At 44.4% G+C, this 25,839-nt stretch overlaps 2 protein-coding genes across 7 annotated transcripts; one reads left to right on the top strand and one right to left on the bottom strand.

The window, feature by feature from the left end:
• Nucleotides 1-239: 239 nt before the first annotated feature.
• LOC106605543 (uncharacterized) lies at nt 240-4,852 on the bottom strand. Of its 3 annotated transcripts, none has more exons than XM_014201324.2 (4): nt 4,660-4,852; nt 3,928-4,197; nt 3,180-3,329; nt 240-1,582 (listed from the first exon to the last, which is right to left on the bottom strand). In XM_014201324.2, exons 1-4 carry the CDS (start codon nt 4,694-4,696, stop codon nt 1,383-1,385), a joined length of 657 nt encoding a protein of 218 aa, XP_014056799.1. In that variant the 5' UTR covers nt 4,697-4,852; the 3' UTR covers nt 240-1,382. The 3 variants fall into 3 exon arrangements, with proteins under 3 accessions (XP_014056799.1, XP_014056800.1, XP_014056798.1); XM_014201325.2 differs by having other exon boundaries at nt 3,237-3,329; nt 3,928-4,224; nt 4,660-4,827; XM_014201323.2 differs by having other exon boundaries at nt 3,928-4,224; nt 4,660-4,820.
• Nucleotides 4,853-12,803: 7,951 nt separating this feature from the next.
• LOC106605544 (E3 ubiquitin-protein ligase RNF144B) lies at nt 12,804-25,691 on the top strand. 4 transcript variants are annotated; one of them, XM_045718579.1, is made up of 9 exons: nt 13,108-13,450; nt 14,855-14,908; nt 16,461-16,768; nt 17,739-17,843; nt 20,043-20,103; nt 22,670-22,883; nt 24,205-24,349; nt 24,484-24,573; nt 24,673-25,691. In XM_045718579.1, the coding sequence occupies exons 3-9, from the start codon at nt 16,553-16,555 to the stop codon at nt 24,853-24,855; spliced, it is 1,014 nt and encodes a 337-aa protein (XP_045574535.1). In that variant the 5' UTR covers nt 13,108-13,450; nt 14,855-14,908; nt 16,461-16,552; the 3' UTR covers nt 24,856-25,691. The 4 variants fall into 4 exon arrangements, with proteins under 4 accessions (XP_014056805.1, XP_014056803.1, XP_045574535.1 ...); XM_014201330.2 differs by lacking the exons at nt 13,108-13,450; nt 14,855-14,908 and adding an exon at nt 12,804-13,073; XM_014201328.2 differs by lacking the exon at nt 14,855-14,908 and having other exon boundaries at nt 13,091-13,299.
• Nucleotides 25,692-25,839: the final 148 nt, after the last annotated feature.

Genomic DNA, 25,839 nt, shown 5'->3' with positions numbered 1-25,839 from the left:
TGATCTACTGTGTGATACATAAAAGAAAGCTCAAAATGTGACAGCAACATGCATGTACTGCTGTGTAGCTTGTATCTTTAATCTGTTCAAACCTTCCAGATGTAACTCCCTCCCAGAGAGTTCAAGAAATTATGACAAAGAATAATAAAAATGTAATGCAATACCTTTATCATGTTGTATGGATATTTCATTAAGTGACATGCCAGCTTTTCAACCATAAATAATATTGAGAAACAAAATTATTGAGATCTTTTTTTTATTGACGTATAAAACAATAACAATTTATGTACCTTTATAATAAACTTTTTTTTCTATAGGAATAACCTATTTCAACAAATGTTGATAACTTAGTAGAACAGTGAATATATACAGTATAATTTTCAGTAAAGATAAATCAGTATGTCCTAACACATGCATTCAAATGAATACATTAAGAATACATTCAAAGTAAAACAGCACCTTTTTTTGTTGCAGCAAGTAAATTCTTAAAATAAATAAAATGCACTTAATCAGTAGCGGTGGTCAGTGCGGTCATTATACATTGGGTTCACAGAACGTAATGTATGTACTGTATGATTCAATACTTATTCCATAAGTCTACGGACCAAAAATATGGTTCATTCTTTGATTATGTAGCGTTAAGTTATACTATCCAAACAATACACTACAATTTACAATACATATACATTCCCCAGAAATCAAGTTCATCAACACAGCAAGGAACATTACAATGTAGCCAATGGCCATACATTTTGTCCCCATATCACTTATGGAGATTGAGAGCCACGGTCGCCCGTGGTGCAGTAGCTTGCTCAAGGGCACAACAGCAGGAGATGGCATCTAGGATAGAAGAGCCATATATGTATGGCTCTGATAGGATACTGATGCAGTTCCACACAACAACTAGCTCAGACATTAAAGTTTAGGCATTAACTCCACATTTTTAAGGTTAGGGTTAAGTTTAGGCATTAACTCCAAACTTTTAAGGTTAGGGTTAAGTTTAGGCTTTAACTCAGAAATCTTAAGGTTAGGCATTAACTCTGAATGGTTAAGGTAAGTGTTAAGGTTTGGTATAGGCTTAAAATAAAAATCTCAAAAACGACTTTCTATCACTGGATTTGAACATGTAACCTTTGGCACTAGCGGCAGGTAACCGAGCGGTTAAGAGCGTTGGTCCAGTAACTGAAAGGTCACTGGTTTGAATCGCTGAGGCGACTAGGTGAAAAATATGTCGATGTGCCCTAATTTCTCCTGTAAGTCACTCTGGATAAAAGAGTCTGCTAAATGACTTAAATGGAAACTAGTTGGTCGTGTATGAGGGGAGTTTCCCCAATACAATGTAAACCACTTTGAGCATCTGGAAAAGCACTACACAAATCCAATCAGTTACTTTCATGAATGAGTTTTTCTTCTTCCCCTTCTTCCAATTCCGGTGTGTCTTCAACCTGCAGGTTGTTGTTGTCCCCGATGATGACATACTGCAGTTGGGACCTGTAGATCTGGACACTCCTCTGGAGCTCTGGATCTGGACAGGCCTGTACTGCTCTCTGGTGATCACTGGTGACGTTGCCTCCCATTGTCTCTGTAATAGAGACATCAATGGAATGCAGTACAGTATATGAACGTTATGAATCTAATGGCTTCTTTGAACTCATTAATGAAAGGTAAAGTGAAGGGTAAAGTGAAATTCTTAAGCTCCGAGCTCCAACGGTGCAGGTCAAAAAGTGAAGTGAATAATTATAATAATACATACAGTTGAAGTCGGAAGTTTACATACACCTTAGCCAAATGCATTTCAACTCAGTTTTTCACAATTCCTGACATTTAATCCTAGTAAAAGTTCCCTGTCTTAGGTCAGTTAGGATCACCACTTTATTTTAAGAATGTGAAATGTCAGAATAATAGTTGAGAGAATGATTTATTTCAGCTTTAATTTCTTTCATCACATTCCCAGTGGGTCAGATGTTTACATACACTCAATTAGTATTTGGTAGCATTGCCTTTAAATTGTTTAACTTGGGTCTAACGTTTCAGGTGGCCTTCCACAAGCTTCCCACAATAAGTTGGGTGAATTTTGGCCCATTCCTCCTGACAGATGCCATCTATTTTGTGAAGTGCACCTGTCCCTCCTGCAGCAAAGCACCCACACAACATGATGCTGTCACCCCCGTGCTTCACGGTTGGGATGTTATTCTTCAGCTTGCAAGCCTACCCCTTTTTCCTCAAAACATAACAATGGTCATTATGGCCAAACAGTTCTATTTTTGTTTCATCAGACCAGAGTACATTTCTCCAAAAAGTACGATCTTTGTTCCCATGTGCAGTTGCAAACCATAGTCCGGCTTTTTTATGGCGGTTTTGGAGCAGCGGCTTCTTCCTTGCTGAGCGGTCTTTCAGGTTATGTCGATATAGGACTCGTTTTAATGTGGATATAGATACTTTTGTACCTGTTTCCTCCAGCATCTTCACAATGTCCTTTGCTTTTGTTCTGGGATTGATTTGCACTTTTTGCACCAAAGTACGTTCATCTCTAGGAGACAGAACACGTCTCCTTCCTGAGCGGTATAACGGCTGCGTGGTCCCATGGTGTTTATACTTGCGTGCTATTGTTTGTACAGATGAACGTGGTACCTTCAGGCGTTTGCTCCCAAGGGGGATATTATTGCTCCCAAGGATGAACCAGACTTGTGGAGGTCTTGACTGATTTCTTTAGATTTTCCCATGATGTCAAGCAAAGAGGCACTGAGTTTGAAGGTAGGCCTTGAAATACATCCACAGGTACACCTCCAATTGATTCAAATGATGTAAATTTGCCTATCAGAAGCTTCTAAAGCCATGACATCATTTTCGGGAATTTTCTGAGCTGTTTAAAGTCAACTTAGTAAACTTCTGACCCACTGGAATTGTGATACAGTGAATTATGAGTGAATTACTCTGTCTGTAAACAATTGTTGGAAAAATTACTTGTGTCATGCACAAAGTAGATGTCCTAACCGACTTGCCAAAACTATAGTTTGTTAACAAGAAATTTGTGGAGTGGTTGAAAAACGAGTTTTAATGACTCCAACCTAACTGTATGTAGACTTCCGACTTCAACTGTATGTGCTTGTATCTGTGAATGTCCTTGAATCTTGTAACACATCATTTTAATGATATGAATTGATGAGACTGTAATTTACCATGCCTAGCATCCTCTGAACCCATGCTCTGAGGCTGTTGTATACACGTTGCCACACCTTGAAAGTTGCCATCTCCAATGATGCAGTTACTCAAATTGGAATGGCTGATGTTGATGACGTAAGTTGGGGCAGTGTTGTTCCTCCTCCTCTCTGTTGTTTGGGGTGTGAGAAAAAAGGGAAGAGGTTGAAAAATGGGAAATAGTCTGTTGTTGACAATAGTATCCCGGTGATTCCCGTTGCATCATGATGATGACATACTGTAAAAACCTTCTATGAGCTTTAGTTTTGGACACGTGGAGAAACCATTTAGATGTAAGCCTACACTTTATCTTTTAAAAAACTGGATTTTATATGAGGAATGGAACATTCTTGAGCCTCTGGAACATTCTTGGGCCTCACCTGCATCGGACACCAAATGGTGATGGGTTTCCAGTGCTTCCAAACGGTAAAGTGGGGTAGAATTCGGCTTACCATATAACATATACCATACACTACAAAGAAAACGTGCTGCAATCTAGGCCAAGTTAGCCTACCTCTCTAAATACCACATAACATTATTATTTTGATTTATTTATTTAATTAATTTAACCTTTATTTTATTAAAATCACAAAATCACCGTAAGCCTAGACTATTCATAACCATATTTAAATGTTGATGAAAACTACATGAAAACTATAGACATGTAGGCCAAAGTAATTTACTTGTAATTAATCAAATGAAAAAGTGTACACTTTTGAAGAGACTTACCTGGGAGGCCGGTGACTCTTTCGAACTGTTGTGGGCACTGGCAACACTTTTCTAGTGCGTCGAAAAACAGCACACAGGCATTGCGACCCTTCTTCAGCACCACCTGGAGCAGTTTGGCAGCCTTCTCCATGTCTGTTCTCTGGGACCTGATCACCTGGCTCTCGTACTCTGTGATGGTCCTGGAGCTCAACAAGTACACGCTCAGCCTTTCCACCGCACAGCATGACATAGATTTGCTAAGAGCGTGTAACTGAAGTTGTAAACTCCTTTCTTGGATGAGAGAGCATGAAAGAATAACTGAAACAAATATTTCAGTGTTGTAATAACATTATAATAATATGCATTTGCTTAATTAATTCAAAAGAAAATGTGATGGAAAGATGAAAGAAGTGTAGTGTAGGCTAATGCAAAAAATATCCCTTTCACATCGACCCTGTTATTCTCATTGGGTATTCCCCATCTAAACCCCTTTCTGACTGTAAACATAACATCATCTCGTGCCTGCCTGCTCTACATTCCTAACAAACGCATTTCCATTAACATTAACACCTAACTGTATAGTTTATGGTGTAGGCCTAAATACAGAGTTTTCTTGTATTTCAACAATTGCTTCCATACATATCATAGGCCTATCCCTTTTTGTTTAGATTGAACCATTGTAATCTCGGTTAACGCATAGCTAAAATTGTAAACTGTCAATCCACCAAAGATTAGAGGAAAGTGATTTCTTACCAGGTAAAATCTCGCCTTTTTCGTTACATTGTAACATAATTGTTATTTTGACAGAACGATATAGGCTACATTACAACATTGCATCACTTTGTGTGTATCTTTTCGACTGAGAAATGGCCTGCAAATCGGTTGTCGGTCATTTTTATAGGCTTCGGTAGCAAAACTTCTGAAATAAAAGTCCCTAATGCTGGGGGCATGCTCAGACTGTTTAGGGAGTTTCCACTTAATAAATTCCCCAACCGCGCTTGTATTGTCAAGAAGAACAGAATAAAAAATGGCAAGAATTGCAGAAAATTGGCCATGATATAAAGTTTTGTTGACGTTATAAATGCATTTGAATTATTTGAATCGTATAGGATAGCTGGAGTAGCCTATGCTTAAACCAATAATTGCAATGGCCATTTGTGGAACACTGAAGGTTTATCACCACAGTACATTTGGTTTCAGTTTGTATATTGATTTGATATTCAGTTTTCTCGTCAATACATCTTAGACAGAAGGTCCTAGGATGATTCGGTGATATATCTATCAGATGAGGGTAAGGACCAATGTACAGGTCCCCCCATTATTTTCCTTTGGAAAAAAAGTTACTCTATGTTGATTTCAGTAAGGGAATATTATGCAATCGCTGCTGAGGGACCGTCTTAAAAGTTCAATCAGCTGTAGCTGGTGTTTACAGAAACTTTTTTTTAAATTAAATAATCTGTAGATCTTAAACCAACTGTTTATCCCTCAATAATTACATTTTAAAATTGTGTCTTGTTTATTTTTTATGGATTTAATGTAAAAATATGAGCTAAAAAAACATAAATAGGCCTATGATCTTTCTCACTCGTACGCAACTTACTGTAGCCTACTTGCATGACCTAGAGAGCTAATATCACTTGTGGCATAGTCACTATTGCCTCTAACCCATGATGCACCCATTAGAATTTCCATTTTAAAGTTCCCTGATTTATAAATGAATATTTCATAATTATCCTTTTTAATGGCTTCCGCTCCACATGTACAGACAAGTGCAGTGCGTTCCCTGACCTCTATTATCAAAGTGAAGGACTTTTTACAGCTGTGGTTATTAATTCATGTACAGATCTAAATTTCAATAGCTTCCAGTCCAAATTACATATACATCAGTTTATATTGTTGACCTCCCTTGTCCATAGTACACCCATTATAATTGCAATTTTATATTGCATTGATTTAATTCGAATATTTCCTGTAATAAGTCTAATTTTCAATAGTTCACTGTCGATATGAGCTATAGATATACAGACAAGTGTGATGGGTTCCTGGACCTCTCTTATCAAAGGTACACCTTTTATATTGTTTCAAAATTCCTCCTCTTTGATTTTCTACAAATATTTATCTTATTTTTACAGATCTAATTTTCAATTGCTTCCAGTCCAAATTACATATACAGTGCATATTCACACCCCTTGACTTTTTCCACATTTTGTTGTGTTCCAAAGTGGGATTAAAATTGATTTAATTAAAAAATGTTGTCAACGATATACACAAAATACTATGTAATGTCAAAGTGGTTGTAACGTCGTTAAAGGTAGACCAAGGCGCAGCGTGAGTTGGGTTCATCATACTTTATTTTAAATGTGAACCAGCAAAAACAATAATCATCACTACTGGTTCCGCGCCATTGATCATCACTGGAGGCTCCAGGCCATGGATCATCACTGGAGGCTCCAGGCCATGGATTATCACTGGAGGCTTCGTGCTATGGATCATCCCTACAGGCTCCGGGCCATGGATCATCACTGGGGGCTTCGTGCCATGGATCATCCCTACAGGCTCCGGGCCATGGATCATCCCTACAGGCTCCGGGCCATGGATCATCACTGGAGGCTTCGTGCCATGGATCATCCCTACAGGCTCCGGGTCATGGATCATCCCTACAGGCTCCGGGTCATGGATTATCACTACAGGCTCCGGGCCATGGATCATCACTGGAGGCTTCGTGCCATGGATTATCACTGGAGGCTTCGGACCATTGATCATCACTGGAGGCTTCGTGCCATGGATTATCACTGGAGGCTTCGGACCATTGATCATCACTTGAGGCTTCCTACGGGGAGCTGGAACCGGTCTCACCAGACTGGGGAGACGCACTGAGGACCGCATGCTCAAAGCAGGCACCGGCCGTACTGGGCTATGGAGGCGTACTGGAGGAAGAGTGCGAGGAGCAGGCACAGGACGTACTGGGCTATGGTGGCACACTGGAGGGAGAGTGCGCGGAGCAGGCACAGGGTGCACTGGGCCTTGGAGGTGCCCTGGAGGTCTGGCGCTTAGGGCTGGCACAACCCGTCCTGGCTCGATGTTGACGATGGCCCGGCAAGGGCGGAGCGCTGGTACAGGACGAACTGGGCTGTGCTGGTGAATGAGGGGTACCGTGCGTAGAGCAGGTGCAGGATAACCTGGGCCGAAGAGACGCACTGGAGACCAGATACGTTGAGCCGGTGCACTTCTCCCTGGCTGCCGGCCAACTCTAGCACGGCAACGGTGAGGAGCTTGCACCGAGCACACCGGGCTGTGAGTACACACTGGCGACACAGTGCGTATCACCGCATAACACGGTGCTTGCTCGGTCACTCGCTCCCCACGGTAAGCACGGGGAGTTGGCTCAGGTCTTAAACCCGCCTTAGCCAATCTACCCGTGTGCCCCCCCAAAAAACATTTTTGGGGGAGCTACCTCTCGGGCCTCCGTTGTTGCCTTGCCTGTCGATCTCGTCGCTGTACCTCCCTTGCTGCTTCCACCTGTTCCCAAGGGAGGCGATCCCTTCCGGCCTGGATCTCCTCCCACGTCCAGGATCCCTTGCCATCCAGGATGTCCTCCCATGTCCAGTCCATCGGCCCACGCTGCTTGGTCCTTTGGTGGTGGGATCTCCTGTAACATCCGTTGTTAAAGGTAGACCAAGGCGCAGCGTGAGTTGGGTTCATCATACTTTATTTTAAATGTGAACCAGCAAAAACAGTAAACAATACAACGAACGAAAAGCTATGCATGCAAATACATGCAACACAAAGACCAGATCCCACAACTGACTGTGGGAAAAAGGGCTGCCTAAGTATGATTCCCAATCAGAGACAACGAATGACAGCTGCCTCTGATTGGAAACCATACTCGGGCAATAAAGAAAAAACAACATAGACATACAACACATAGAATGCCCACCCCATGTCACACCCTGACCTAACCAAACAGAGAAAAATGACTCTCTCAGGTCAGGGCGTGACAGTGGTGTAATAGGGAGGAGGGTTTTAGATGTATAGTACCAGTCAAAAGTTTGGACACACCTACTCATTACAGTGTTATTCTTTATTTTTACATCGTAGAATAATAGTGGACATCAAAACTATAAAATAACACACATGGAATCATGTAATAACCAAAAAAGTGTTAAACAAATCAAAATATATTTTATATTTGAGATTCTTCGAAGTAGCCACCCTTTGTCTTGATGACAGCTTTGCACACACTTGGCATTCTCTCAACCAGCTTCATGAGGTAGTTACCTGGAATGCCTTTCAATTAACAGGTGTGCCTTGTTAAAAGTTAATTTGTGGAATTTCTTTCCTTCTTAATGCGTTTGAGCCAATCAGTTGTGTTGTGACAAGGTAGGGGTGGATGAGCGCTGGATGGGCGCTCTACAGAAGATAGCTGTCACACCCTGATCTGTTTCACCTGTCTTTGTGATTGTCTCCACCCCCCTCCAGGTGTCACCCATCTTCCCCATTACCCCATGTGTATTTATACCTGTGTTCTCTGTTGGTCTGTTGCCAGTTCGTCTTGTTTGTCAAGTCATCCAGCGTTTTTGTGTCTCAGCTCCTGCTTTTCCCAGACTCTCTTTTTCTCGCCCTCCTGCTTTTGACCCTTGCCTGTCCTGACTCTGAGCCCACCTGCCTGACCACTCTGCCTGCCCCTGAGCCTGCCTGCCGTCCGGTACCGTTGCCCCACCTCTGGTTTACTGACTCCTGCCTGCCTTGACCTGTCTATTGCCTGCCCCTGTTGGATTATTAAACCATTGTTAATTCGACGTTGTCTGCATTTGGGTCTTACCTTCATACCTGATAGTACGAACTGGCCATGACTGACCCAGCAGACCCGGGCCAGCTGCGCAATGCCATCTCCTCCCAAGGACCCTCCATTGGTAGGCACAAGGAATTGCTTTGTGGTCTTATGGAGGGGGTACAAATGTTGGCTGAGTGCCATGCCCGGGCATTGGACATGTTGCTGGATCTATTCCGCGGGTTGTCTGGGGGGCAGCCTGCCACGGTGGTAACCCCACCACCCCTCAGTAACTCGGCAGTTAGCAGCGCCGCCCCACAGGCCACTCCACCTTCCCGGGAGCCCCGTTTACCTCCCCGGAATGCTTTAATGGAGAGTCCAGCACCTGTCGGGCGTTTTTAGCTCAGTGTGCCCTTATTTACGAGCTTCAGCCCTCCTCCTTCCCCTCGGATCGCTCAAAGATAGCCTACCTCATCACGCTGATGTCTGGGAGGGATCTCATTTGGGCTACCGCCGTATGGGAACAACAGCCGGCCACGTGCATGAGTCTGGAGGGGTTTGTGGGAGAAGTGAGGAAGGTATTTGATGCCCCGTTCTCCGGGAGAGAAGCTGCCCGGAATCTAATCCAGCTCCGGCAGGACGCCCGCAGAGTGGCCGACTATGCGGTGGATTTCCGCACGTTGACAGCGGAGAGTGTGTGGAACCAGGAAACACTGTTCAACGTGTTCCTGCACGGCGTCTTGGAGGAGGTTAAAGACGAGCTTTCTGCTTGGAAGTTACCCATGGATCTTGACTCCCTCATCGCTTTGACCATCCGCATCGATGGGCGATTGCAGGAACAATGGATGGAGCGGAAATTTGATTTCGCTCGCAAGTCCAGGGATTCCACCTTGCCTCCGAAGCATCCCTGAAGACCCCGACGGTCCCGTTCCCGAGAGTCCCCGAAGACAGCCAAGGCCCTGTGTCCCAAGCCTATGCAACTAGGCAGAGCTGGGCTGTCGCCAGTGGAACGGCAACACAGGATCAACACAAGGAGCTGTCTGTATTGCGGGACTTTTGGTAATTTTGTGTTCTCTTGCCCGGTAAAAGACCAGGCTCACCGGTTGGAGCGAGTACTCTGGTGGGCCATATGGAGAACTCTTCCTCTTCCCTTACTCACACCCCTTTTCACGTCATTCTGCTGTGGGGTAACCAGTCAAAATCTCTCCGGGTCCTCATTGACTCTGGAGCCGATGACAGCTTTTTGGACGCCACACTGGATTCCAAGCTGAACATCCCCACTCAGCCCCTCCATTCCTATGGATGTTAGAGCGCTGGATGGGCGCTCTATAGATCGGGTCACCCATAACACCACTCCCATCAACCTAAGTGTGTCAGGGAATCACAGCGAGACCATTCAATTCCTGCTCATCAAATCCCCCCAGATTCCAGTGGTTTTGGGATTATCCTGGCTCCAGTGACACAACCCCTCATCAACTGCTCTATGGGTGCTATCATGGGCTGGAGTCTGTTCTGCCATGCCCATTGTCTGAAGATGGCACAACCTGCACCGGGATGTCTTCCTGGGGGCTCGGAAGTTGCTCCGGACCGCTCCGCCATTCCCACGGAGTACCAGGACCTCCGGGAGGTGTTCAGCAAGTCCCGGGCCACTTCCCTTTCGCCGCACTGCCCCTATGACTGCGGGATTAACCTTCTCCCTAGCACCATACCACCCCGGGGACGTTTGCACTCTCTGTCGGGACCAGAGACCAAGGCTATAGAGACCTACATTGGGGACTACCTAGCTACAGGATTTATTCATCCCTTTTCCTCTCCCGCTGGCGCAGGTTTCTTCTTCGTGGAGAAAAAGGACAAGACCCTGCGCCCGTGCATTGACTACCAGGGACTCAATGACATTACTGTGAAGAACCGTTATCCGCTACCACTCATTTCCTCGGCCTTCGAGGCACTCCAGGGGGTCACTGTTTTCTCCAAGCTGGATTGACGAAACGCCTACCACCTGGTGCGGATACGGGAGGGGGATGATGGAAGACCGCCTTCAACATGGCCAGCGGCCACTACGCATATCTGGTCATGCCTTTTGGCCTTACCAACGCCCCTGCCCTATTCCAGGCTCTGGTGAATGATGTTCTCTGCGACATGCTGAACCGATTCATCTTCGTGTACATTGATGACATCCTCGTCTTCTCTCGCTCCCGCCAAGAACACGTGCTCCACGTCCGACAGGTTCTCCAGCGCCTTCTGGAGAACCAGTTGTTTGTTAAGGCGGAAAAGTGTGAGTTCCATTGCTCCACCATTCCCTTTCTGGGCTACATCATCTCTGCTGGGAGTGTCCAGATGGATCCCGAGAAGGTGAGAGCTGTGGTGGATTGGCCTCAGCCTATGTCCAGGGTGCAGCTGCAACACTTCTTGGGGTTCGCCAACTTTTATCGGCACTTTATCTGGGGTTACAGCACCCTGGCCTCCCCCCTGTCTGCACTCACCTCTACCAAGGTTTCGTTCACGTGGTCCTCTGCCGCTGACCGGGCGTTCCGGGACCTTAAACACCTCTCCACCACTGCTCTTATCCTGGTTAATCCTGACCCTTCCCGTCAGTTTGTGGTGGAGGCTGATGCTTCGGATGTCGGAGTGGGGACTGTTCTGACCCAACATTCTGCCATGGACCTTAAGCTGCATCCCTGCGCCTTCTTCTCCCACCGTCTCAGCACCATGGAGAGGAACTACGATGTGGGGAATCGGGAGCTTCTTGCGGTAAAGATGGCATTGGAGGAATGGAAGCACTGGCTAGAAGGGGCGGAACATCCGTTCATTGTGTGGACTGACCACAAAAACCTGGAGTATCTCCACACTGCCAAGCGCCTCAACTCCAGGCAAATGAGATGGGCCCTGCTGTTGATCTGGTTTAATTTATCCCTCTCCTACCAGCCAGGGTCCAAGAGCGTCAAGCCAAATGCCCTGTCTCACTGCTATAACCCCACGGTTACCACCCCGGAGCCCGAGACCATCCTTCCCACCTTCTGCCTAGCGACGGCACTCAGCTGGGGTATAGGGAAACAGGTCCAGGAGGTGCAGTGGTCCCAGCCAAACCCTAGGGGGAGCCCAGATAACCGGATGTTTGTGTCTGATGTTGTCTGCTCCGCATGTTTGTGTCTGATGTAGATAGGAAGCTATTGAATTGTCACGTCCTGACCAGTAAAAGGGGTTATTTGTTATTGTAGTTTGGTCAGGGCGTGTCAGGGCGTGGCAGGGGTTGTGGCAGGGGGTGTTTGTTTTGATGTATGTTCTATATTTTCTATTTCTATGTTCATTCTATGTTCCCTATCTATGTGTTGTATTTCTTTGTTTTGGCCTGGTATGGCTCACAATCAGGGACAGCTGTACATCGTTGTCGCTGATTGGGAGCCATACTTAGGTAGCCCTTTTTCCACCTATCTTTTGTGGGAAGTTGATTTTGCATTGCTGTTAGTAGCCTGCGAAACTGATCGCTCGTTGTGTTGCTTCTTGTTTATTGTTTTTGCTGGTTCACCGTTTATATTAAAATATGATGAACCCAACCCACGCTGCGCCTTGGTCTCACTCTAACGACGGACGTTACATGAATTAACATCTAAAGCTGTAATAAGAAAAATATTTCTAGAGAATCGAAGGGGAGTAATTAAAAAATGTATAAATTATGTAGCTTTGATAAGAGAGGTGAAGGAACCCACTACCCTTGTCTGTAGATCTGTTGCTGATATGGATAGGAAGGTATTGAAAGTAAGACCTATCACAAGAAATATGCCTATAAAAATCAGGGAAGTACTGAACTGGAATTCTAATGAATGTAGCATGGATGAGTGGGGTCAGTTACTTCACATTATCTGGTTTTACATTTACATTTCACCTAGAAAGGAGGCTTTTGAAAAGTATCCTTGTAAATGGGTCAAATATAGTACCCTTAGTAGTTAGAGGTAACTAATAAAAATGCTTGGCCCTTTAGTGACTGGAGGCCCTATGCAGTGTGTGTAATCGTCATATAGGGCTAACCCCCTGAATTGGAATGCAAAAACATATATTTTTTATCACCGGTATTGCACTTTTACGATGGTCCCTAAACCATCAGAGGCCCATGAAACAGTATATTGCATCATTCTCGGCTCTGTTAAGGGAAGAGTTTGACTATCGCTAAAAACATAGTGTGTACCTTGCTCTCTACGGTTATTCAATTCAATATATATATCACTCTCATCATCCTAGCACCTTCCGTCTGAGAGCTATTGACGAGCAAACCCGAATATCGAAAGTAAAAACACATTTACTGCGATATTCTACCCAACCAGGAGATATCACAAGAGAAGCTTCTGTGGATTTGTAACAATAAGATTCATTATGTAGTCAAAAAGGACGAACTCCTGAGGTGAGAGATGATCCTTGTAGGTTTTTGCTTTTGCTTTTTTTCTATGCAAGCCGCCAGGGGCAGGCTAGAGGACATTCCACCAATAGCCTACCGCTTCCTGGTCAAGTAAGCAGCAGGCAGGGCCGCCCATCTGGAAACACGGGACTGACTGTGCATGCCAACACTGATTGCGTTGGTGACTGTAGGCCAAGCAGGGAGGTGTGTCTAGTGCAGTTGGAAGAAAGAGGTAAATAGGTGGTGCTTGTGTGAATATCGTGGCGACCGAGCGTAGGTGTTTTGTATGTGACTGTGTATCAACAGATGTGCATGTGTCCAAGTAAAAGCACTGCGGCTGTTAATCTGGACAGAAGCAGCTCGTAGGCTACCTGACCGAGGAGGTAGGTCTCTCACTCACCCCTCTCTCTGTCTTTTTCCCCTAGTGTTTCCGTATTTATTGTGACATCTGTGTGGCATTTAAATGTAATTTTCTGTGTAAAGAATGGTTTAATGTGCGTATGTTGCAGAATTTCAATGTGGACCTATGTCAGTATAGCTACAACCTTGGAAGGTGAAAATGTCTCAGTCAGGCTCATCTTGTATCTTTCTGCTGTCTACTACATGCGAACAATGCGTTTTCAGATTACTCCTCTATGAATTCTGGATGAAGAATATTTTAATTTAACTAGGCAAGTCAGTTAAGAACAAATTCTTAATTTCAATGACGGCCTACAAATTTGTACCTTGTCAGCTCGGGGATTCGAACTTGCAACCTTTCGGTTACTAGTCCAACTCTATAACCACTAGGCTACCTGCCCATTATTAGGGGGATAATTAGGGAGATTAGTGGAATACCCTCAAATAAAGAGGTTGTCATTCCCATTTCCTGTAGTTTACATGTACTACAACATAAATACAGTATTTGGTAATAACACAGTAATAAACAAATTATGGTTTTGTTTGTTTCTTTGATTCATTAAAACAGCATTTTCATAGAAATTGGAGTAGAAACAATTTGACATTTAGACCCGCATTAACTGCAGCAAGATGAATGTCTTTCTTTCTCTCGCTCTCTCGCACTCTCTCGTTTGCTCTCGCGCGCGCACACACACGCACACACACACACACACACACACACACACACACACACACACACACACACACACACACACACACACACACACACACACACACACACACACAGGATTGTAAATCCGGCAGCATAGGCCCAGGCCCAGCTGCCTCCTTCCAACAGAACACAGCCAGTCACTCTGTATGTATGGCAACTATTCACTGAGCTGAGCTGTTTTTCCATTTCTGCTTGTGTACTGGACAATGAGGCTTTGATCCCTGGCTGGGATTCAACCTAGACTTTGATCCATGGAGAATGCCTACAGTATGGTTAGAAACTGAACTCACTGTAATGTGAAATCTGTTATTCGTCAAAGCAAAGGCCATATGGTTAGTTAATAAAAACTTGTCTACATCATGATGACGGTATAAACACGTTTGTTGTTGTTGTATGCTACAAGCTAGCGGTTCACTCCAGCTGAACCCCATACTCCTGATTGCTGTGTCAATGGCTGGATCCAAACACTCCAGTGACATTGGCAATCCTTTCCTCCATTTGTATCACTTTGTAGGTTGCAATATTTCATCAAGATAACAAAAGGGTGAGGAACTTTCCAGGCGGAGGGATAGAGGAAACTGATAAAGCACCATTGTGTCGCAATGCAAAATAACAGAGTTTTTATTACTGGTAATAACAGGTCTGTTTGTTACTGCTTCCTGTTATGGTTGTGCAGGACAGACTTACAAACTGCCAGACTGACCCTGACGAACAGACACACAGTCAGACAGTAAGTAGTATTGTCAGATGTCTTCACCCTGCTCTCCAGTCTCCACCCCAGTACAGAAGGGTTTCACTCCTATGGGACAGAGAGAAAGAATGACAGTGCAGAAATAAAATGTGCACATTCAAGTGCAACTTTCAGTGTTTTGCACGTGTGCCATAAATCAATGTTAGATAGAGGAGCACAGTAAATTTAGGACAGTGATGTTGGCTCTATTGATTTGGCTGTTATAAATGTGCCTGCCAATTTAAACAGTGACTGCATTTTGTGTGGAGAATGAGAAACTGTAGATAGACACATGCATAATCAACAGCTTTTTAGCCACTCATTCTGTCGTGCTAAATCTATTTTACTACTTAATTCTTTATTTTTCCTCATTGGATTTGAGGGCAGAGATATTGGCTCTGGGTTTGTACTCTTTCACAGGGCCCAACACCAGATGATCTGAGCTACAGTTAGTCCTCTTCTCTAGCTTGGATTAGCCCAGAACATGTGAAATGGGTCAATCGGCAGCAGCACCACGAGTTTCCTGCTCTTCATTGAATTCTGAAATTAATATTTTCCTTCTGGCGAAACCTGAAAGATACATTTTATTGGTAGAAGGGATAACACCTCTTCTCTTGTTCGTCTATTGCAAAGATATTACCTATGATTTTGTGATGCGCCGTAGATACCAATGTAAAACAGCCATGTTACCAACGGCTACACACACTAATACTGCTGGAAGCAGGGGGAGTAATGGCTCCTCTGTTCATTAACAGGAAGTGATCATTATATGTCTGTGGCCACATCCAAAATAGGGCTCTGGTTAAAAGTAGTGAACTATTTGGGAAGCAATCTGGAATTAGTCTCTAATCCTCTCAGCTGTTCTAAACACCACTAGATGATGTGGGGACTGGCAAGGCTATCAGCTGTTTTAAACACCACTAGATGATGTGGGGACTGGTGAGGCTATCAGCTGTTCTAAACACCACTAGATGATGTGGGGACTGGCAAGGCTATCAGCTGTTCTAAACACCACTAGATGATGTGGGGACTGGTGAGGCTATCAGCTGTTTTAAACACCACTAGATGATGTGGGGACTGGCAAGGCTATCAGCTGTTTTAAACACCACTAGATGATGTGGGGACTGGCAAGGCTATCAGCTGTTTTAAACACCACTAGATGATGTGGGGACTGGTGAGGCTATCAGCTGTTTTAAACACCACTAGATGATGTGGGGACTGGTGAGGCTATCAGCTGTTTTAAACACCACTAGATGATGTGGGGACTGGTGAGGCTATCAGCTGTTTTAAACACCACTAGATGATGTGGGGACTGGCAAGGCTATCAGCTGTTTTAAACACAACTAGATTATGTGGGGACTGGCGAGGCTATCAGCTGTTTTAAACACCACTAGATGATGTGGGGACTGGTGAGGCTATCAGCTGTTTTAAACACAACTAGATTATGTGGGGACTGGCAAGGCTATCAGCTGTTTTAAACACAACTAGATTATGTGGGGACTGGCGAGGTTATCGGCTGACTGCCTGTCTTCTGTTCTCCACCATCCTCCAGATCATGGAGCACAGCCCTCCACACTTCCTCCAGCAGAAGGGCTAAGAGAAGCTTCCAGGCAGTGCTGACTGACTGATCGCTCTGCTCCCCCCATGGCCAACAACAGCAGTCCAGACCAGGGTCAGAGCCAGGGTCAGGGCCCCATAGCCAACAGCAGTCCATCCCAGCCTCTGGGCCAGGCCGGGGCTGTAGTGGCCTCCTCTTCCACCCAGCCTGATGTGGTGGTCTACTGCAAGCTGTGCCTTAGTGAGCACCCCTCAGCAGCAACCAGCACGCTGCACACCTGTGACTGTGTCTTCTGCACCCCGGTAGGTAGACAACACAAACCTGCCATAACTTCTCTTCTCATATCTGATACTGAGCAGGGAAATGCCTGTATTTACTATTCTCCCTCTATTTTCATTCAACAAGACTCAGCTTTCAAACAACAAGACAAATCTATCTGCCGAATCAAAAATATATATTTAATCAACGCTTTCCTGAAAGCATTTAGTTTCTCTTTCACTTTTGTCTCTGGCAGGCAGTACTCTAGCTGACCTTCTATTGATTGGTGTTCAGTCAGCCTGTATCCATCCGCACTGAGGTGGAGGTGATGTGCCTTGACACGGACAGTGAGGTATCCTGGCGTGGGGTTGGCTGGCAGGTGCTAATCTCTGCCTGGCTGCTGGCGTCGCTCGGAGCAGCAGTCTGAGCTGCTAGGCCAAGGTCAAACATAGTGTGCATCCCTTTGGGGCCTGGAAAGTAGTGCACTATATAGGGAATACGATGCCATTTGGAATACAGCCATAGAGAGATACTGTCAACACAATACTGGTTACCACTTACCAGGACTATGCACTGATTGACAATAAATCCATGCCTTCTTCATTCTGCTGTTGCTACAGTAGCTGGGTGAGGCTTGGTGTGACTCTTCTGACAAACTAAACAGCAGATTTTTGCATTAACAGACTCGCAGGACTGCATTTTCTGGCTGCTTTGTCTTTAGCATCAACTCGTTTCTAAGAGACGAGTCTAGTTCAAGTGCCAGTTACTGTATATCTCAGATACTGTCAACATCAACATCAATCCAGGGCCACTTTTAGTTGGTGAACGTTGTGGAACGTTGTAGATAAAAATGTAATGATCAGAGCTGACGTGATTCCTGGCTACAGAGAGGCATGTTTCTGAACATTTCACAACGTTGTGCGTTGCTGAACATGGCCCTGCTCTCTGGTTCTGTCCATAGACATACATATTATTCACATCTGTGTTTATGCCATTGGTTGTCTGTCCCCTCAGTGTCTGCAGCAGTATGTTCAGCTGGCCATCCGGGAGGGTGGGGGCAGCCCGGTCACATGTCCAGACACGGCTTGTCAGAGGACAGGAGTCCTACTCCACTCAGAGGTACTAGGCTTATACTGGATGTTCTACTGTGCCTGTGACTCAAATGACACCCTATTCCCTTTATAGTGCACTACTTTTGACCAGGGCACATAGGGAATTATATAGGGAATAGGGTGCCATTTTGGACACATTCAAAGAACCACTGGTACACATCAATGTTTAGACCATTTGACTATTACACTGCTACTTTGCTATGACACTCATACAGTGAGGGAAAAAAGTATTTGATCCCCTGCTGATTTTGTACGTTTGCCCACTGACAAAGAAATTATCAGTCTATCATTTTAATGGTAGGTTTATTTGAACAGTGAGAGACAGAATAACAACAAAAATCCAGAAAGACTCATGTCAAAAATGTTAGAAATTGATTTGCATTTTAATGAGGGAAATAAGTATTTGACCCCTCTGCAAAACATGACTTAGTACTTGGTGGCAAAACCCTTGTTGGCAATCACAGAGGTCAGACGTTTCTTGTAGTTGGCCACCAGGTTTGCACACATCTCAGGAGGGATTTTGTCCCACTCCTCTTTGCAGATCTTCTCCAAGTCATTAAGGTTTCGAGGCTGACGTTTGGCAACTCGAACCTTCAGCTCCCTCCACAGATTTTCTATGGGATTAAGGTCTGGAGACTGGCTAGGCCACTCCAGGACCTTAATGTGCTTCTTCTTGAGCCACTCCTTTGTTGCCTTGGCCGTGTGTTTTGGGTCATTGTCATGCTGGAATACCCACCCACGACCCATTTTCAATGCCCTGGCTGAGGGAAGGAGGTTCTCACCCAAGATTTGACGGTACATGGCCCTGTCCATTGTCCCTTTGATGCGGTGAAGTTGTCCTGTCCCCTTAGCAGAAAAACACCCCCAAAGCATAATGTTTCCATCTCCATGTTTGACGGTGGAGATGGTGTTCTTGGGGTCATAGGCAGCATTCCTCCTCCTCCAAACACGGCGAGTTGAGTTGATGCCAAAGAGCTCCATCTGACCACAACACTTTCACCCAGTTGTCCTCTGAATCATTCAGATGTTGATTGGCAAACTTCAGACGGGCATGTATATGTGCTTTCTTGAGCAGGGGGACCTTGCGGGCGCTGCAGGATTTCAGTCCTTCACGGCGTAGTGTGTTACCAATTGTTTTCTTGGTGACTATGGTCCCAGCTGCCTTGAGATCATTGACAATATCCTCCCGTGTAGTTCTGGGCTGATTCCTCACCGTTCTCATGATCATTGCAACTCCACGAGGTGAGATCTTGCATGGAGCCCCAGGCCGAGGGAGATTGACAGTTATTTTGTGTTTCTTCCATTTGCGAATAATCGCACCAACTGTTGTCACCTTCTCACCAAGCTGCTTGGCGATGGTCTTGTAGCCCATTCCAGCCTTGTGTAGGTCTACAATCTTGTCCCTGACATCCTTGGAGAGCTCTTTGCTCTTGGCCATGGTGGAGAGTTTGGAATCTGATTGATTGATTGCTTCTGTGGACAGGTGTCTTTTATACAGGTAACAAGCTGAGATTAGGAGCACTCCCTTTAAGAGTGTGCTCCGAATCTCAGCTCCTTACCTGTATAAAAGACACCTGGGAGACAGAAATCTTTCTGATTGTGAGGGGGTCAAATACTTATTTCCCTCATTAAAATGCAAATCAATTTATAACATTTTTGGCATGCGTTTTTCAGGATTTTTTTGTTGTTATTCTGTCTCTCACTGTTCAAATAAACCTACCATTAAAATGATAGACTGATCATTTCTTTGTCAGTGGGAAAACGTACAAAATCAGCAGGGGATCAAATACTTTTTTCCCCTCACTGTATGTATTTGCCTGTTACCACTAGTAGGGTTGGGTACCGTTGGGTAAGATTAATTTGCCAAACATTTCTACATCTTACGTCATGCCACCACACCTTGAACTTGCAAATGTCATTGTCAGGTGTAAATGGTGTTGCGATCAGGTCAGGGAGTTTGGTAATCAACAGCTCTTCTCTTGAAATGATTATCCCTGGTTAAATTCTGCATTTCTATAGATTGCAATCCATTTCATTTCTGTGGAATGCATTACATTAAAGCCTGGTCTCAGATCTGTTTGTGACAATGACCATAGAAGTTGGCAATACAGCATAAACTGATCTGGGACCAGGCTGGTCCTCCTTTGATTTTAAGACATAATCACAGACGTGATCCATTCTGTTATTTTTTTGTGTTGTTTTGCAGATAGCCTGTTTTGCCCCTGCGGATCAGGTTGAGCTGTACCAGCAGCTGGAGTTTGAACGAGGTACGGTACCGTTCATTAGCATTAGCATGCTGGTGAGGTGACTGGGGACGGCTGTCATGGTAACCAGGCTATTTCAGGTCTGGGCCATCTGGTGGCAGTGAGCTGAGCTGACCTGAGCCTGCCTCTAGTATCGACATGCCTGGCATATTGTGGGGTTATTGTACCGAGAGAGACTCCCTCTAGTCCTCATCTTGACTCCCTCCCACCCTGTCCCAGTCCAGCTGAAAGGTTCTTGTAACTTTAGTAGCTACTAGACGGTTCGTCAAACTACCAGATTAGTATAAGGCGATTTATAAATAGCAGTTGAATAATTACTGTAAATTATGAAGTTGTTATTGTCCTGTCTGTCTGCAGTTTGTTTTGGTGAAGAAATATGGTTTGTTGTTGTTGGCTTTAGTTTAGAGACAAAAGTAATTTCTGAGAGCGTGAAGAGAAGAAAACAATGTATAAAAAGTCCCAGCTGGTTTGACATTTATAAATTGTAATCTGAGGTTGGTTGGTTTGCCTTGAGGCAACAACACACTGAAACCAATATTAGTCACCTTTCAGTCATAAATCAAATACCTTAAAAAATTGGATCTAGGAAAAATCGAACAAAGTGCACAAAATATGTTGTTATGGTGCTCCCCTGATAAGGACAACATGTGCCTTTGTTACGAAAGCAGTTATAAACCCCACTGAAATCCCTGCCCTGGCACATCTAGGATAAGCAGGCCTACAGTGCCTTCAGAAAGTATTCACACCCCTTGACTTTTTATAAGGTGGGATTAAAATTGATTTAATTGTCTTTTCTTTTTTTGTCAACGATCTACACAAAATACTCTGTAATGTCAAAGTGGAAGTATTGTAACATTTGTAAAAAATAAAAAAAAGGTAATAAAAGACACTAATATATCCTGATTACATAAGTATTTAACCCCCTGAGTCAATACATGTTAGAGTAACCTTTGGCAGAGATTACACCTGTGAGACTTTCTGGGTAAGTCTCTAAGAGCTTTGCACAGCTGGATTGTACAATATTTGCACATTATTCTTTTAATAATTCTTCAAGCTCTGTCAAGTTGGTTGTTGATCATTGCTAGACAGCCATTTTCAAGTCTTGCCATAGATTGTCATGCCGATTTTAGTTAATACTGTAATTAGGCCATTCCGGAACATCCAATGTTGTGTACATTTGTATATTTGGCCTGTTTTTGGTTATTGTCCTGCTGAAAGATTAATTTGTCTCCCAGTGTCTGTTGGAAAGCAGACTGAACCAGGTTTTCCTCTAAAATGTTAATGTGCTTAGCTCTATTCCGTTTAATTTTATCCTAAAAAACTCCCTAGTCCTTGCCGATGACAAGCATACCCATAACATGATGCAGCCACCACCATGCTTGAAAATATGAAGAGTGGTATTCAGTGATGTGTTGGATTTGCCCCAAACATAACGCTTTGTATTTAGGACATAAAGTTAATTTCTTTGCCACATTTAGAGCCTAATTGCGAACAAGATGCATGTATTGGAATATATGTATTCTGTATAGGCTACAATGTTGTTGATCCATCTTCAGTTTTCTCCTATCACAGCCATTAAACTGTAACTGTTTTAAAGTCACCATAGGCCTCATGGTGAAATACCTTAGCGGTTTCCTTCCTCTCCAGCAACTGAGTTAGGAAGGTGCCTGTATCTTTGTAGATCTGGGTGTATTAATACACCAAGTGTAATATTCAATGGCAGATTTTTTTTAACTTTTTTTTTTACCCATTCACTGCTCGACTGAGGGTTCTTACAGATGTGTAGGGTACAGAAATAAGGTAGTCATTCAAAAATCATGTTAAACAGTTTATTGCACACAGAGTGAGTCCATGCAACTTATTATATGACTTGTTAAGCAAATTTTTACTCCTGAACTCATTTAGGCTTGCCAAAACAAATGGGTTGAATACTTATTGACGCAAGACATTTCAGCTTTTAATTTTTCATTTTCATTTGTACAGACTTCAAAAAAATATAATTATACTTTGGCGTGTGGAGGTCAGTGGCACAAAATCTCAATTTAATCAATTTTAAATGCAGGCAGTAACACAACAAAATGTAGAAAAAGTCAAGAGGTGTGAATACTTTCTGAAGGCACCAATCTTTCAGTTTTTTATTTGTTAAAAAAGTTTGAAATATCCAATAAATTTCGTTCCACTTCATAATTGTGTCCCACTTGTTGTTGATTCTTCACAAAAAATTACAGTTTTATATCTTTATGTTTGAAGCCTGAAATGTGGCAAAAGGTCGAAAAGTTCAAGGGGGCCGAATACTTTCGCAAGGCACTGTACACACAAACCCCCAATGCTCATTTGAGACCCCTCGTTCAAAGTCACTGAGATCTCTTTGATCCATGGTAGCCAATATAATGGGCAACTGGGCACGATGTAAAGTGTTTAATTAATTCAGGAACCACACCTGTGTGGAAGCACCTGCTTTCAATATACTTTATATCCCTCATTTACTAGTGTTTCCTTTATTTTGGCAGTTACCTGTGAATGTACATACATATGTGTTTATGTACATCATTGGTTTGTTATGTTTCAGGGGTGCAGCTGGACCCTAGTAGAGCATGGTGCCCGGTGCTGGAGTGCCAGGCTGTCTGCAGCGTCGGGCCCAGCTCAGAGGGCCAGCCTACGTCCGTGCCCTGCCTAGCCTGCCACACTGTCTTCTGCTCTGGCTGTAGAGGGCCCTGGCAGGACGGGCACGCCTGCCCCGAGCACCAGCCTATGACATCATCATCGCCTGCCTCAGAGAGCAGGTCAGTCAGTCACAGTCAAGGCGCCTTGGTGGAAATAATATTGTCACTAAATAACTGATGAATGCTGATTGAAGCAGTAGTTGGCAGTACTGTTACTAGTCATTTTGGAAATAAGTAAAATGAACAATTTGGTAAGAGTGTCTTGGCCTTTTGGACAAGCTAGCTACACCCAGTGCCATTTCTGGTGTGCCACAGAGTGTGTGCTCAGTGTGTTCCTCAGAAATTCTGTCAGTGTCCCTCTCTCTATACAGTATTCCACCCCTTCCACCCTTGTGTGTGTGTGTGGGTGGGTGGTATTGGAAGGTGTGGAGGAAAGCTTAATGGAATGCCATTGTGTCCCTGCCAAAGGGGGAGTAGGGGAGTCAGTCAGTGAATCCATTTCTGTTGCTTTGACAACACGAAGTGCCTCATGTACTGGAGGAAATGTCCTTGAATCGATGGATTTAATGTACTAAAGTATAACATCAGACAAGACCAGAAAGTGTTCTAAAATCTTAGATTTTAAGAGACAGAATGCCAGTTTGATGTTGTAACACTATTGGTCCATTTAGTTAATTCAATCCCTCCTTACCATGGTATTCAGTCAACTGGTTCCCTGTCTGAACCCACTCTCCCTCACCTCCCCCACCACCTCTCCACTTCTCCCCTTACCTCTCCCCCCATCTCCCCCACCTCTCCACCCCTCATCCACCTCTCCCCTTATCTCTCCCCCCATCTCCCCCACCTATCCACCCCTCATCCACCTCTCCACCTCTCCCGTTACCTCTCCTCCCATCTCCCCCACCTCTCCACCCCTCATCCACCTCTCCCCTTATCTCTCCCCCCATCTCCCCCACCTATCCACCCCTCATCCACCTCTCCACCTCTCCCGTTACCTCTCCTCCCATCTCCCCCACCTATCCACCCCTCATCCACCTCTCCCCTTACCTCTCCCCCATCTCCCCCACCTATCCACCCCTCATCCACCTCTCCCGTATTCACACCACCCCTCATCCACCTCTCCCCTTACTTCTCCCCATCTCCCCACCTCATCCACCCCTCATCCACCTTCTCCCCTTACTTCTCCACCTCATCCACCTCTCCCCTTACTTCTCCCCCACCTATCCACCCCTCATCCACCTCTCCCCTTACTTCTCCCCCCATCTCCCCCACCTCATCCACCCCTCATCCACCTCTCCCCTTACTTCTCCCCCACCTCATCCACCCCTCATCCACCTCTCCCCTTACCTCTCCCCTTACTTCTCCCCCACCTCTCCACCCCTCATCCACCTCTCCCCTTACTTCTCCCCCACCTCTCCACCCCTCATCCACCTCTCCCCAGGGGCCGGTCATGCAGTGACTCTGATTTGCCCATCAAGCAGTGCCCCATGTGTGGTGTGTACATCGAGAGGAACCAAGGCTGTGCCCAGATGCTGTGTAAGAGCTGCAAACACACCTTCTGCTGGTACTGTCTGCAGAACCTGGATGTAAGTCCACATACAGTTATAAATGCTTCAATAAGTCTGAACCAACATGTTGTATGTTAATGGTGATACTGTATTCCTCTATGTTAAGGTGAAATATTTCTGAGGTCCTATGATATCTGTTGTTATATGTTTAGGGTGATATATTTCTGAGGCACTATGATAAGGGGCCATGCAGGAACATGCTGGGCCACTCCCGAGCCTCCGTCATGTGGAACAGAACACAGGTGAGGTGACTCTTCTCATTTTACACCCCAGTAAACCAGGAAATCTGTGTTTTGCTATATCAAGTTTTCTTGTATGCCTGAACCCTGTCCTCTTGGCAGGTGGTGGGCATCCTGGTTGGCGTCAGTGTCATCGTGCTGGTGGCCTCTCCTCTCCTCCTGCTGGCTTCACCCTGCATCCTGTGCTGCCTGTGCAAGCCCTGCCGAGGCAAAAAGAAGAGGAGGAAGAAGAAAGAGCTCACACAGACAGACATACAGCCAGAACTCAGTCCCACCAAGTCATGAAGAGAGACTGCTCCTTCTTCTCACCACGGTCTGGGAATGGATCCATTCAGTCACTTCAGGAACTGATTTTAATTCATGAATGGAAACATCTTCATTGAAAAGAATGGAGTAATTTTCAACTCATTGAATTTTAAATAATGTATTGAATTGACAGAATTGAAAACTGACTAGTACCCTGATTCCCACCATCTCACACACACATACAGTACAGGACCACTGTCTACCACCCTCATGTGCCAAACGTCACGATGCCAAACCAGTCTTGTTACAGTAGGTGCACAAGTGCCTCCATCCTACAGTGCCTGGTATTTGGTGGTATTTGTTTTGCCTTCCATTATATTATGCAAAAGTGTGTGTTGTTTATGAAAATAACGACTGTAAGTAACATAGGAAAACATCCTTAACCAATGCAAAACACTGTTTCATGATGTGCTGTGGAAACTGCATTGTGCACTGTATTGGGTACTGGGAGAAAAATGTGTACATGCCAAATGGCACCCTATTCCCTACATAGTATACTACTTTTGACCAGTCCCTGGTCAAAAGTTGTGCACTGTAATGGGAATAGGGTGCCATTTTGGAAGTAACCAATGATATAGGGCTTCAAAGGTGCACATATAAATATTTTCTGCTGCTGACAGATTCCACCTGGAATTCCAGACCAAATTTCTGTTGGATTCTATATACTACTACTACTATAATGTATGTAAATATGTATTTATGGAATAGTGTATATGGTGTCCTGTCTTGTTTCTACTTTTTTCGTTGATGTTTCTGCATCAGATATTTTGTAAAAGATCCATTGTAAATGAAATAAACATCAGATATTGAACATGCCCTGGCTGCATAATATTATGGCTTATTTAAATGTTTGTTTGCACATTGTTATATAATCTTGTTTACCCTGATTTTATAACATGACCTTTCGAGATGCACCCAGTCATAGTCCTGTTTGTCTTCATAATCTAGCTACTAGTAAATGGA

This window comes from Salmo salar, chromosome ssa05, assembly GCF_905237065.1.
Source record: "Salmo salar chromosome ssa05, Ssal_v3.1, whole genome shotgun sequence".
In the NCBI taxonomy this organism is placed as follows: Eukaryota; Metazoa; Chordata; class Actinopteri; order Salmoniformes; family Salmonidae; genus Salmo; species Salmo salar.
Note: the sequence above shows the minus strand (reverse complement) of the source record. Positions and strands in the feature narration are given on the sequence as shown.